The 15,196-nt window shown below is 43.2% G+C and overlaps 1 protein-coding gene across 5 annotated transcripts in view; it reads left to right on the forward strand.

Moving 5' to 3' along the window:
- The window catches only part of pikfyve (phosphoinositide kinase, FYVE finger containing), a 218,246-nt gene that overhangs the window by 157,883 nt on the left and 45,167 nt on the right, over positions 1-15,196 (forward strand). For all 5 annotated transcript variants that reach the window (XM_072479996.1, XM_072480015.1, XM_072480005.1 and 2 more), the window contains 7 exons: positions 5,496-5,667; positions 5,974-6,152; positions 7,031-7,144; positions 7,233-7,341; positions 7,466-7,620; positions 8,331-8,421; positions 10,529-10,589. In XM_072479996.1, the coding sequence (XP_072336097.1) occupies positions 5,496-5,667; positions 5,974-6,152; positions 7,031-7,144; positions 7,233-7,341; positions 7,466-7,620; positions 8,331-8,421; positions 10,529-10,589 (881 nt within the window). The remainder of the gene's footprint in view (positions 1-5,495; positions 5,668-5,973; positions 6,153-7,030; positions 7,145-7,232; positions 7,342-7,465; positions 7,621-8,330; positions 8,422-10,528; positions 10,590-15,196) is intronic.

Here is a 15,196-nt window from a genome sequence, read left to right on the forward strand (position 1 = left end):
CCGGGTGGAGTGGGAGTATCTTTGGGAAGTGTTGCGGAGGTTTGGGTTCGGGGTGGAATTCATCAGTTGGGTCAGGCTGCTATATCGAGCCCCGGTGGCGAGTGTGGCTACAAATCAGCGGAGGTCGGAGTACTTTCGGCTGTACCAGGGGACGAGGTAGGGGTGCCTTCTATCCCCCTTGTTGATTGCACGGGCAATTGAGCCTCTGGCCATGGCACTGAGGGAGTCCAGGAAATGGAGGGGACGGTCCGGGGGGGAGAGGAACACCGGGTGTCGTTGTATGCTGACGACCTGTTGCTGTATGTGGCAGATCCAGTGGAGGGGATGGCGGAGGTCATGCGGATCCTAAGGGAGTTTGGGGACTTTTCGGGGTATAAACTCAACGTAGGGAAGAGTGAGCTCTTTATGGTGCATTCAGGAGACCAGGGAAGGGGGATAGACGAGCTACCGCTGAAGAGAGCGTAAAGGAGCTTTCGGTATCTAGGGATTCAAGTAGCTAGGAGTTGGGGGGGCCCTGCACAGGCTCAATTTGACGTGGTTGGTGGAGCAAATGGAGGAGGATTTTAAAAGATGGGATATGCTGCCACTCTCGCTAGCGGGTAGGGTGCAGTCGGTCAAAATGACGGTCCTCCCGAGGTTTCTCTTTGTGTTCCAGTGCCTTCCCATTACGATCCCCAAGGCCTTTTTCAAACGGGTAAGTAGGAGCATCATGGGTTTTGTGTGGGTGAATTAGACCCCAAGGGTGAAGAGAGTGTTTCTGGAGCGTAGCAGGGACAGGGATTTATGGGCTATTATTGGGCAGCCAATGTGGCGATGATCCGTAAGTGGGTAATGGAGGGAGAGGGGGCGGTGAGGAAGAGGCTAGAGATGGCGCCCTGTGTGGGCACGAGCCTGAGGGCGCTGGTGACGGCATCGCTGCCGCTCTCGCTGACAAGGTACACCACGAGTCCGGTGGTGGCGGCGCCGCTGAAGATCTGGGGGCAGTGGAGGCGACACGGGCGAGGTGGGAGCCTCGGTTTGGTCCTCGATTCGGGAGAATCATCGGTTCATCCCGGGAAGGATGGATGGGGGGTTTCGGAGCTGGCATCGGGCAGGGATTAGAAGAATGGGGGACCTGTTCATCGATGGGACGTTTTCGAGCCTAGGGGCGCTGGAAGAGAAGTTTGGGCTACCCCTGGGAAACGCTTTCAGGTACATGCAAGTGAGGGCGTTTGTGAGGCGGCAGGTGAGGGAATTCCCGCTGCTCCCGGCACAGGGGATTCAAGACAGGGTGATTTCGGGTGTACGGGTTGGAGAAGGCAAAGTTTCGGTGATTTACCAGGAAGGAAGACGAGGAGGCCTCGGTGGAGGAGTTAAAGGGCAAGTGGGAGGAGGAGCTTGGGGAGGAGATAGATGAGGGTCTGTGGGCTGATGCCCTGAGTAGGGTTAATTCTTCCTGCTCTTGGACCAGGCTCAGCCTAATACAGTTCAAAGTTACTCACAGAGCGCATATGACAGGGGCGAGGTTGTGTAGGTTCTTTGGGATGGAGGACAGATGTGGGAGGTACTCGGGAAGCCCGGCAAATCACGTCCATATGTTCTGGTCGTGCCCGGCACTGGATGGATTTTGGAGGGGTTTTGCGAGGATTACGTCCAAGGTGGTGAAAGCCCGGGTCAAGCCGAGCTGGGGGTTGGCATTATTTGGGGTAATGGATGAGCCGGGAGTGCAGGAGGCGAAAGAGGCCGGTATTCTGGCCTTTGCGTCCCTGGTAGCCCGGCGGAGGATTTTGCTATTATGGAAAGATGCAAAGCGCCCCATTGTGGAAGCTTGGATCAATGATATGGCAGGGTTCATGAAGCTGGAGCGGATTAAGTTTGCCTTGCGAGGGTCTGTGCAGGGGTTCCTCAGGCGGTGGCAACCGTTCCTAGACTATCTCGCGGAGCGTTAGGAGGAGGTCAGCAGCAGCAGCCCAGGGGCAGGAGGGGGGGGGGTTCTTTTGGGGGGGCGTTTGGGTGGGGAGGGGGGGGTTCCCTATTGGTGTTTTTAAATGTCATATGGGGGGTTATTGTATAGGGGAAATCCAATGTATAATTTTTGATTGTTGTGTTCTTGTATCTTTCTTTATGCTTGGATAAATATATTTTTTTTAAAAGAGGAAGAAGATGCTGACATCATTATGAGAGGAGGTTGCTAAAACACTGGATTGGCTAAAAATTGGTAAAGAGCAGTGTTAGAAAGGCCGGCTACATTTAAATTGATGCATTGGAGGAATCTGAGGATGTAATATGGGGGAAATTAGGGAGGCACTGGCCATGATCTTCCATGGGGCTGCCAAAGTATTGAAGAATTTCAAGTGCCACATTGTTGTTCAAAAATGAAGAAAGCATATACCTAGAAACTGGATTCATCAGTTTAACCTCGGTGGTAGGAAGGCTGCTAGAAGGGATAATCCAGGACAAAATTAACAGTCACTTGGACAGGCATAGATTAATTAAAGAAAGCTAGCACAAATTTATTATGGAATTGTGTTTAACTTGATTGAGTTCTTTGAGACAAAAGTGTGTTGATATGCATCATGTACACGGACTTCCAAAATGTGTTTGATGGAGTGCCACATAATATGCTTTTCAGAAAAGTTGAACCAATGGAATAAAAATGACAGTGGCAGCATGGATGTACAGTTGATTGAAAACTTCTGGTGGATGATTTCTTTATTGGGTATCAGTAGGGTTTCTCAGTGATCAGTTCTAAGACCACTGCTTTCTTTTTCCTATATTAATGACCTTGGTGTGGGTGGAGTGAATAATTTCAGAATTTGCATATGACACAACCTTTAAAGTATTGTCACGTGAAGAGATAGTGATATCAAGAGGACATAGTCTGCTGGAATAGACAGACACATGGCAGGTGAAATTTAATGCAGAGAAATGTTCAGTGTTGCAATTTGATCGGATGAATAAGGAGAAGCAATCTATGGTAAAAGGAACAATTCCAAAGGGGATGCAGACAGAATTGGGCACAAATTATCCCGGCCCTGGGTCACTGTCCGTGTGGAGTGTGCACATTGTCCCCGTGTTTGCGTGGGTCTCACCCCCACAACCCAAAAATGTGCAGGGTAGGTGGATTGGCCACGCTAAATTGCCCCTTAATTGGAAAAAATAAAAATGTGCACAAATCATTGAAGGTTCGTAGAATCCCTACAGTGCAGGAAGAGGCCATTCGGCCCATTGAATCTCTGCCGACTCTCCGAAAGAGCACTGTCATTCCAGGGAAAGTTGAGAAAGTGGTTTAGAAAGACATGTGGGTACTCAGCTTTATGAATATGGGAATAGAATATAAAAGCAAGGAAATTATGATGAACCTTTTATAAAAAAAAACAAAAAAACACTGGTTTGACCTCAGCTGGAGTATTGTGTTCAATTCCATGCACAACATTTTAGGAAGGGTGTGAAAGCTCCAGTGTGGGTGCAGAATATTTTTTGAGAATTGTTTCAGGATGAGGGACTTCAGTTATGTGGATATGTTGGGATTGCTGCCTAAGAGAAGAGAAGTTGAGAGGAGGTTTGATGGAAATATTCCAAATCATGATGGATCTATGATGTGGAGATGACTGTGTTGGAATGGGGTGGGCACAGTAAGAAGTCTTAGAACACCAGGTTAAAGTCCAACAGGTTTGTTTTGAATCAAAAGCTAGTGATTCCAAACAAACCTGTTGGAGTTTAACCTGATGATGGATCTAGACAGAGAGAGAGAGTGAATCTGTTTCTATTGGCAGAAGGGCCAAGCATCATAAGACAGATTTAAAATGACAGGAAAAATAATTCAATGGAGAATTCTAAGATGTGAAGAAGAACATTTTTATGAAACAATTGGTTAGCATCTCAAGTACAGCCTAAGAGTGTGGAGGCAGGTGCAATCTTGGCTTTCAAAAGTGAATTTAAAAAATGCTGTACTGCAGGGAAAGGACAGTGAAATGAGATTAGCGGAGTTATTCTTGTAGAGAGCTGGCACAGACATATGCCCATGACCCATTGATGTAACCATTTTATCTCTCACCACTTTCTTCACGCCTTACAGATTATCAAATAAACTATGAAACAGGGCATTCCCATGTTGCTGTGACCATTAGAATTAGAACTAGAATGCAGTTGATCAAGATTGAATAATATAACTTGCATGATTATATTCATTTCTTGAGTTTTACTTCATGATGCCTTATTATGGGACTAAATAAATGAATAACCAACATAACTCTGGTGCTAATGACCTAGAATCTGTTGTTAAATTTCTGTCAATGACTAGATTCATAATTACTCCTGGGATTAACGGGATTCTCAAATCCATCATTTGGTTACAATGTAAATTGTAACCAAAAGAGTTTCGGCTATTTTTACAATTCTTTAATTAGCTTAGTTTGTGCTGTTATAGATATGCTCAAGTGTTTAGTTCTGCAATGACTGCTGTGCACTGATGAACATTTCTGCCCATGGCCACTCACAAATTCGATGTTTCTTGAGTCTATCAGACTGTTAACTGTTACTGAATTATGATGTTATTGATTTGTTCTAATGTTTGTGTCTGTGAACAAAATGTAAATATTTTGTATTTTGGTGTAAAGGCAATAATTGATGCTCATTTTCCTGTGAATTTCTTTCAGCAAGTATCTATATTTATAGCTGCAAGTTCCGTTTTTAAAAAAATTTAGAGTACCCAATTCATTTTTCCAATTCAGGGCAATTTAGCGTGGCCAATCCACCTACCCTGCACATCTTTGGGTTGTGGGGCTGAGACCCATGCAAACACTGGGAGAATGTGCAATCTCCACACGGACAGTGACCCAGAGCCGGGATCGAACCTGGGACCCCGGCGCCGTGAGGCTGCAGTGCTAAACACTGCGCCACCATGCTGCCCTGTAAGTTCTGGTTTAAGAGACAACCAGTGTTGCCCTGAGGTTCTTTTATGGCCTTTGCTTAGTGGTTGCAGATTCTAAATTGCAACACTTCAAGTGCATACAATAATCAATCCAAGAAATATTCTTATTAGTTTCTTGAGCAATGTATATACAACACATTGGCATTTGTTGTGGCTGATAGACCAGGATGATTGGAGTGACTAGCTGGTTTTCAATAAATTATTAAACTTTACATCATAATGATCAATGGAATAAGGAATTTATTCAATACAATTAAGGATTTGCTGGTAATTTTCTTACTGGTTTGCATGCATATCATTTGATTATTTAATTAGGTTACACTACTTCCTACTTCAATCCCTGGTAGTAGATAATAATAGCTCTTGGTTTTGAAGAACAGCCACATCTGAACGTCCTTTGGACATATTTGAAACATTTAATGCCATGTGTTTTTTGTTAAAAAGTTGACAATCATGGAATGGGATTTCGAAAAATGAACAGATTCCAAAATATCATGATTAAAAACGAGTTATGAATCACAAAACTTCTATGGCTTTAAATATTTAGGTTTTATAAATTTCTGTATTATGTTTTTCTTTGCAGACCCTCCTATCAGTGCCCAAGCGTGTTCTGTGAAACACCGATGGTGCACCATATACGCCGTTTTGTGCATGGTAATGGCTGTGTGCAAATTGTATTAAAAGAGCTGGATTCTCCTGTTCCTGGCTATCAGCACACCATTTTAACATACTCTTGGTGCAGAATATGTAAACAGGTATATCAGAATAATCACTCAGTTGAAGATAACCATTTTGTAAAGTTAAATAGTATTCTGCCAGAGTTTTATACAGTGTGTGTAAGTTTTTGTTTTTGCAGTATACATAATGGGCTGGTTTAGCTCAGTGGGCTAGACAGCTGGTTTGTAATGCAGAACAAGGCCAGCAGTGCGGGCTAAATTCCCATACCGGCTTACCCGAACAGGTGCAGGAATGTGGCGACTAGGGGCATTTCACAGTAACTTCATACTTGTGACAATAAAAGATTATTATTATTACTATTATTATTATGTGTATTGTTGCAGGTAACTCCAGTGGTTCCACTCTCCAGGGATTCTTGGTCCATGTCCTTTGCTAAGTATCTGGAGTTAAGATTCTATGGCCATCAGTATACCCGTAGAGCAAATGCAGAGCCTTGTGGTCACTCTATGCATCATGATTATCACCAGTATTTCTCCTACAATCAGATGGTTGCATCTTTCAGGTAAATAAAAGAGACTGGTCAAGTCGATTTTAGTGTGGTATGCTCATAATTAATGATTTTTAATCAAAATTTAACTTGATGAAACTTCTTAGAACAATTTAATATTTGGAAAACTATATTATATACCTTCAATGCTGGATATGTGATTACTCATAATGGAAAATGTGAAATGTTGCTGTTATGGTTTCATACAAATCATGTGAGCATGCATATTCAGCAAATTAATTCGTGTGGACATAAAAACACCTGAACAAAAAAAAAGTCTATGTTTCATTTCCAATTATATTTGTCTTGTGGTTTTTGTTAATGACCTCAATAACTTGTGAAGCACCAATTATTTTATTCAGAGTGCTTTCTGGCCTGAGGTGTTCTGACTTACTCATTGCCTTCAAAGTATGTTGGCTCTCTGATATTGAGGTCAGTGGTGACATCTTAGTTAATTTCAATATCCTGTACAGAATAGGACTTGACTGCTCACGCTGAATTCCTAGAATTTCAATAAAATCTCCTTGTGGGCCGATTAGAATTGTGTTAAAGCATGTAAATAATGAAGAAATTGAAAGATAAAATTCACATTTGTGGTGCCTGCCAGAAAGGATAACAGTATGAAAGGAAATTGGAACCTATCCCTTCCACCTAATGTTAAAAAGGAATGGCCATTTTACAAAATTATTTCTACCCACCAACTAAAATCATGACTTCTGATGGAAATGACAAAATATTATTTCTTTGTTCAGCTTATTATCTTTCCTATTTTTTGAGTGAGTTACTTTAGTGGGATAATTGTACGATTGCATAATTTCTCGGACACTATTTTTTACAATTGATTTGTTATTTCTGCTGTTGATAGACAAATATGTAAACTTTTTTTTCACCAGTTTTGCCCCCATTAGGATGCTTGAAATTTGCCTTCCGCCATTAGAAATATACATCAAACATCAAATGCCATCAAAGCAATTGATTATTCAGGATTTGAAGGATTTTTCACAAAAGTAAGTTTGAACCCAATTGGCAAATAATTGCTTGCTGATGGATAGTTTGATTTAAATGATTACTAACAAAAAATCTGTTATTATTCAGGGTATCTCAAATCTATTCAGCAGTGGACGATCGCCTTGTGTCCCTGAAAACTGATACCTTCAACAAAACAAGAGAAGAAAAAATAGAAGATTTGTTTGCACAAAAAGAAGTAACTAACGTTTTCACACCAGTTTGATCATATCATGTGTAAAATAATGTTTAAAGCCATGCCAACTTTCTTATAATTACAATTATTCATTCTGGAGGCTGAAACGTTTTATTTGTTGATGCAGATGGAAGAGGCAGAGTTTCGAAACTGGTTTGAGAAAACTCAGGCAAGGTTGCTGTCCTCCCCAATCGACAACCCTCAGCAGTTGCTATTTGTTGATGATTGCTTAGTTACGAAGAAACAGAATTTGTGTGAGCTATTACAGGCTTGGAATAACAGGTGCGGTTGATTACTTCGAACAATTGTTTGGTTCATAGTGATGGGTTTTAATAATAGACAGGTGTATTTTGCATTGTGACAATAAAGGTTAGAAGCACAATAATGGAAAGTTAAAAGTTACATCATGAAACACCAGGTAAAACAGGATAACATTGAGGAGAGTGATAATCCGTAAATAATGGTAATTACAACCTGTTATTTATAAGGTATATCACATGTAGTCATGCCAGTTGCTTAACAAGATAATTTGATTGGCAAATGCCTAATTTAATTGAGGGAATTAATAAAGGCTTGGTCTGTGTTAATTTACCATGAGGATTCATTCTTTTTTTAATTCTTTCATGGGACGTGAGCGCAGCTGGCAAAGCCAGCATTTGTTGCCCATCCCTAATTGTCCTTCAACTGAGTGGCTTGCTCGGCCATTTCAGCGGCCAGTTATGAGTCAACCACATTTCTACAGATCTGGAGTCACATGTAGGCTAGACCAGGTAAGGGTGGCAGATTTCCTTCCCTAAAGTACATTAGTAAACCAGATAGGTTTTTACGACAATTGATGTTGGTTTTTATGACAATTGATGTTAGTTTCATGGGTGAGAATTTCCCGACTTCTCCTGGAGGGATCTCCGTATCTTACCAAAGTCAATGGATGTTTGAATGGCTCATTTTATTGCACAACACCGTTAATTATTTTTAAGAACCTTTTCTTGTAGACTACAGGATCTATTTCAACAAGAAAAAGGACGGAAGCGACCGACAGTGCCACCAAGTCCAGGCAGATTGAGGTCAACTGAAGAAACCAAGGTATTCAATTTCTTGATTAATTGGGCTAATTCTAATATGTGAATGGGCACTCAGACTAGCTGTCTTGAGGTGATCCATCTTTCTTTACTGACTCCAGCAAAGCAAGGGAGCTTTTTCTAAATTTGAGGTACAGATTCCAATTAATAAAAAGCAAAATATTGCAGATGCTGGAAATCTAAAATTCCCCAGTCGGTCATTAGCACTGCTGCCTTACACAGCCAGGGATCTGGATTCAATTCGAGTCTTGGGTAACTGACTGTGTGAATTTGCACTTTCTCCCCGTGTCTACGTGGGATTCCTCTGGGTGCTCCGATTTTCGCCCTAAAGAAATGCAGGTTAGATGGATTGGCCATGCTAAATTGCCCCTTAGTGTCACAAAGATGTGCAAGTTAGTTAGGGTTATGGGGTTACGGAGAGAGGGCGTGGAGTGGGCCTAGGTAGGGTGCTCTTTCAGAGAGTTGGTGCAGATTCGGTGAGCCGAATGGCTTCCTTCAGCACTGTAGGAATTCTATGGAAAGATGGAAAACGCTGGAGATACTCAGTAGGTCTGGCAGCAGCTATGGACAAAATAAAAGTTAACAATTCAGGCGATGACCTGATTAAAGGTCAGCGATTTGATGTGTTAACTATGTTTCCCTCTGAAGATTCTGCCAGCCCTGCAGAATTGTCTATATTCATTTCACACTTCTCATCCTTATTTTCCAATGACTGGAGTAGCTAAAGGAATTTTCATGGTATCTTGTATCATGCAGAATTTCAATCTTTACGGGAAACAGTCCAAAGTTGCTCTCGCTTCCAATGGGTCCCTTTTTCACTGAGCTGTATTGTTCAGAAACTTCCCCAATTCCCCAACGAGTTCGAGCAGTAAGGCCGGCTCTAGTCCTTCCTTCTCCCGGCTTCACCAGGACAAATCTTCAAGAATCTTTGGAGCTCTGCAGGTTCCTTCCCTTTGACCAAGGAACAAACTTTGGCCAGCATTTTGTCTGGTAGCTAGGAGAGAACCACTTTTTCCCTGCTGCTCGCAACCATTGTTGCTTCCCGGTATCTCGCTCTCGATGTCCAAGGTCTTTTACTGCCTGGGAATCTATAAGTCTGAACAAAGAAAAAGCAGCTGCCTCTCGCTTAGTGAAACCTACATGCCATATTTCACACCTGATCACTGAGTCTTAACCTAGGTCATCCGTCCACAGTTACAACTTCAAACACCCCCTTTCCAGGGCATTCTGTTTCATCTTCAATTAAAAGAGACAGTTTATCGCAAAGGCGAGGATGAGCCGACTCTTTGACGGGGTAGAGTACGTTTGTGAATGTTGCGGTTGGGGGGCCCACACACTACGTTCATATGTTTTGGTCCTGTCCAAAGCTGGAGGGGTATTGGAGGAAATGTTCGTGGTACATGTGAGGCTTGAGTCGGGTCCTCTGGAGGCCATATTATGGGTATCGGATCGGCCGGGGTTGGAAGCGGGTGCGGAGGCAGATGTTTTAGCCTTCGCCTCGCTGATTGCCCGACAGCAGATCCTGTTGGGGTGGAGGTCAGTTTCCCCACCCTGTGCCCTGGCGTGGCGGGGGATCTGTTGGAGTTTTTAACACTCGAGAAGGTGAAGTTTGAGTTGAGGGGAAGGATGGAATGGTTCTACGATTCATGAGCTTTGTTTATTATGCACTTTCAAGAATTGAATGACATCAAACATTAGTGGGGGGTTGGGGTGGTAGGGGTGGAGCGTTTAGGGTGGGGCGAGGGTATTGAACTGTGTATGTTGTTGGTGACTATGTATGGGTGGATGGTGGATTCTTGAATCCTTTTCTTTGATGTTTGTATTCAAAATGTTGAGCGTTGTTTGGAGGTTGGTGGGAGGGAGGAATTGTTGGCCAGGGGATTGACATTGTATTTGTTACCATTGATTGTTGGTGGGTGTAAATCTGGATGAAAATGTGAAAAAGGAGGAGAATAAAAATATTTATTTAAAAAAAGAGACAATTTAATCATAACCACCTTATAACCTCATATTCAAACATTTCTAATGAACATACTGTTGACCTGACTGTTAATCTTAAATCATTTATTTTGCTTATATTTGTTAATGGTTTGTATCATTGCCTTTCACAGAGCAGTGTACTCGATGCTTCTCCACGCAATTCTTCCTCAGGATTACCAAATGGAGATAAAGGTTTGTATGGTTATTTTCAAAATTTGATCAGTTTGAAAAATCCCTTATTGTGCCTGAACTTAACCAAACACCACTCTCAACGCAGAATTTCCGAACTATGGGCTTAATCATGTCCTTAATCATTAAAGATACTTAATGCCCAATCAATTCCACTGTAGTGTTTGAGGTATTCAGTTGTACAGATTCTGCTATATCCAGTGTTTATTTACTATTATTTCTCCTTTACCATAACTGGTCTCAAGTGTACATGAAGCTTACCTGTACTCTGTTCTGGTAGCTTGTACTGTTTTGTCTGATTAAATATTTCAATCTTGGGAGCAAAGTAATTATTCTCATATCTTTTCAGTTTTATCTTTCAAATATAACTTTCCACTCTGATGTTATTTGGCAAAGATTGCCTGAAATCTAGATTTGGAAGGTTGAAGTGTAAACTTACTTGGGAACTAAATTGCTAAAAGGTACTTGTATTTGCATGTAAAGTAACATTCTTCTGAAATGTTCCCCCTTGTGGGGTGTTGATCCTCTGGTCTCTGTACTCTCACAGGCGCTCAACAGTCACCTATCAAACAAACACTCGACACTGAACTTATGATGTAACATGATTTATTCACTAAACTTGCATCAAATACACTATGTATTCAAATCTTATGCTATACAAATGATCACAATTTGCCTCAAGACTCTCAGCTTCAGACATAAGTAAATGCTACCCCTTTGAACTGAATTGGCCAAATTCTTCTCGGAGGTCTGTTCTGTTCACTGGAACTTCACCCATGGCATGGCATTGCGTGATTATTCCTGTAGGTCATCTCTCAAAGAAAAATTCTTATATTCTTCTGGCCTGCGTCGTAGACAGGTCAAACCTGCGTTCTGTTTCAAACTTCCGAATGATGACTTTCTTCTAACCACAGGTTCATATTCCAGACATTGCTCTCTCTTGCATTCTGCAAACTTTTGATCTGTGCATTTCAAACTTTGCATAAGTAGGTCATGTCCAAAAGACCCTTGACTGTCTTATTTCAAGTTGACCAAAAACTTCCCATCATGCCTGTAATCAGTCATTTTCGCACAAACAGGGCATTATCGCTACATTTCTCCGCTTTGATCCATTAAACAATAGTATTTTGGATCACAATTAAATGTCCAGTTGTTCTTCATCCAAGTCCATGTTTGCAAATGGGTATACATCATACTTCTGCCCAAGCTATGTTACACATTTTGGTATTTTTAACAATTAATTTCTCTTACGGTTGAAAATTCTCACACAGATATATGTTTAGCATTGGTTATGCAACTTTTAGGATACATCCTTAAGCAAATACCTCTAAACGGATATTATAAGTCAACTACACCATACATCACATTTATTCCCACAGTGAGCTCATACATCAAAATCTGGAATGTCATGTTCTTTTAGGTCATCATCTGTGTCTAATATTCTCTCGTTTCTGTGCAAACAATACCATTTCCAATTTATTTTCCATCTTAGTTCTCCAATGTTTAAACATCACCAAAGTATACATTTAATATACTAGTATGAAAATCATTACAATGATAGTAACATGAGAAATAATCTTTACCAAGGGTGAATCTGTAGATTTGTACCCCTGTTCCAAATATCATCCCACCAACTCGTTTCTTTAATAGTCTTTGGGTGGGATTCTCCATTGCCCGACACCAAAATCATATTCAGCAATCGGGCAGAGAATCACCGTTTGCGACCGAATTGAGGCTGGTGCCGTTTTTCGGATGCTACGCCCCCTTCAAATCGGTGTCATCGAGGCGCGCCGCACGGCATTGCGACGGCGTCAGCACATCGCTTTGAGGCCCTGCCCCGATGTGCCGAGTTCACGACTGCGTGGGTCGCAAGTGGTCTGAGTTTTCGTAAACCAGGCGTGGCGGCTGCGGACTGTGTCCATTTCCATTGTAAAACGAGACACGTCCTACAGACATAGCATCGAAATCAGAGAATCCAGCCCTTCATTTTTCGCTCAGTATCTTTGGCATGTTGGACAACTTGAATGAATGTTTGGTGGGCTCTTTCCAGCTTTTCAATTCAATGTAGATCCTCCGGTAACAATTGGATATTGGTTTTGTATTTCTCAAAATACTGTCCAAAATTCCCTTATTGTTTCAATGGCATTAATAGCAATTGTTTTCTCTCTTTTATGGATATCAACCAGCTCAATTTTGCCGATTCTGGCTGGTATTTGGGATTTAATACAGAAAGTTGTATGAACGACAGGGAATGTCCAGAGGCCATATTGGTGTCTTCCCTTTGCAAGCCACTCTTGTGATATCAAACTTAAGGGGCGAGATTCTCCCGAAACGGCGCGATGTCCGCCGACTGGCGCCCAAAACTGCGGCAATCAGACGGGCATCGCGCCGCCCCAAAGGTGCGGAATGCTCCGCATCTTTGGGGGCCGACATTGAGGGGCTAGGCCGGCGCCGGAGGAATTTCCGCCCCGCCAGCTGGCGGGAACGGCCTTTGTTGCCCCGCCAGCTGGCGCGGAAATGACATCCCCGGGTGGCGCATGCGCTGGAGCGTCAGCGGCCGCTGACAGTTCCCCACGCATGCGCAGTGGAGGGAGTCTCTTCCGCTTCCACCATGGTGGAGACCGTGGCGGAGGCAGAAGGGAAAGAGTGCCCCCATGGCACAGGCCCGCCCGCGGATCGGTGGGCCCCGATCGCGGGCCAGGCCACCGTGGGGGCACCCCTCAGATCGCCCCCCCCCCCCCCCCCAGGACCCCGGAGCCCGCCCACGCCGCCTTGTCCCGCCGTTCAAAAGGTGGTTTAATCCACGCCGGCGGGACAGGCAATTTATCGGCGGGACTTCGGCCCATCCGGGCCGGACAATCGAGCGGGGGGGGCCCGCCAACCGGGGGGGCCTGCCAACTGGCGCGGCGCGATTCCCGCCCCCGCCGAATCTCCGGTGCCGGAGACTTCGGCAACCGGCAGGGGCGGGATTCACGGCAGCCCCCGGCGATTCTCCGACCCGGCGGGGTGGTTGGAGAATGACGCCCAAGGTTCTAATATTCAAATTGCAATTTAGGTCTTTATTCATTTTAAATCCACACATGACCTGCTCATTAAGATAAATAAGGTAGGGACAGACAATTGTTTTGTCCGCCTGTTGACATTTGGCCAAGTTTGTACCCACTAGCCTTTCTTCCTTCTCCACTACATAAGGTAAAACCTTTTCATGACCAATCCAAATGTCTTCTTTAATAATTTCTATGTTGTTCACTTCTGAAACACTCAATCCTGTTTCAGTTCCCAGAATTATTGGTATTCCCAATATCATTCCCAAGGCTTTACTTGTGGTTCCTCCGCAACCTTTTCCGAACCACACCTTGTTGTACCAATATCCCGGCTATAATCTTGGCTGTATTTGTTCTGGTGGGAAAGACTTCTACCCATTTGCTAAATGTGTTAATTACCACTAGGAATGTACTTGTAACCCTTTTGCAAGGTTGCAAAGGTCCTACATAATCGATCTGTAAATTTGTCCATGATTCTTCCACAGGTCGAGTATGCCTTAATTCCCCTGTCTTTGGCATAGTGGTCTGGATTGTTTTGTGCACACATTATATAATGTAGTTTCCTACATAATGTTTCACATCTTTGGCATATTTTGGCCACCAACATAAGTTTCCAGTACTGTCAGTGATTGTGTCAATTCTTTGATGTCCATGCCCGTCATGACACTAATCAATGATTTAGTTCCTATCTTGGGTAGGTACCACATACCTTCCTTCCTTTTAGTACCAGGCCATTCTTAATTCCTAATTTATTTTTCCAATTCTTGTCAGGCATATCGGTTTCTATACTTAAGGTAATCTCTTTATCTTCCCCTTGGTCTGCTTCAAGATCCTCGATCTTGATTTGGTTAGTGGCTACTGCACCAATTTGTTCTGTTTGTTCGAGAGTAGGGGGTTGCCATGGAATTCCGTCATAGACACCCTGTTTTGCTAACTCATCTGCTCTTACGTTGCCAGCAGGAGAAGATCTGTATTGGGCCTTTACCTTAACGATGCCATACTCTCGGCCTTGGGCTTGTGATGAGATGCATTTAAGGAGTGGGGCAGAGGTTTACCATCTGCAGATATGAAGCCTCTGGCTTCCCACAGGGGTAAGAAATCAGTTAGGCTGTTGCACACACACATACGATTTGAATAGGTGTCTGCCGGAGTTGGAAAACTCTTGGTGGAAACTTACAACATAAGCCACAGCTGCATGTGGGCTCATAGTGCTGGGCAGTTTAAGTGCTCATTCATGTATGACTTTGCCTTTTGAATCTTCAATGTAGTTGCCAAATCCTGTTTTATGGAAGCCACCCTCCACCATGGAGGAGCCATCTACAAAATTTTTAATTTATGGGTTTAGGGTCCTTCTCTCTGTGTGCTGTTTTGTCATTCGTATTAGTGCTTGTTTGGTGGGTGCCTTTTGCCTTTCCACCTCCCCCGTTTTATTATGGCACAAAGGGGCCCTTGGGATCCTTTGCTGTCAAACTTTGGCACTTGTGTAGCTCCCCACTATAATTCAAATTGCCTGCTAAGAGAGTGGGTGCTTTGGTCCTTTTTGTAGCTATGTCCCATCCCTGGGGC

The sequence above is a fragment of the Scyliorhinus torazame genome, chromosome 2 (assembly GCF_047496885.1).
Source record: "Scyliorhinus torazame isolate Kashiwa2021f chromosome 2, sScyTor2.1, whole genome shotgun sequence".
NCBI lineage: Eukaryota > Metazoa > Chordata > Chondrichthyes > Carcharhiniformes > Scyliorhinidae > Scyliorhinus > Scyliorhinus torazame.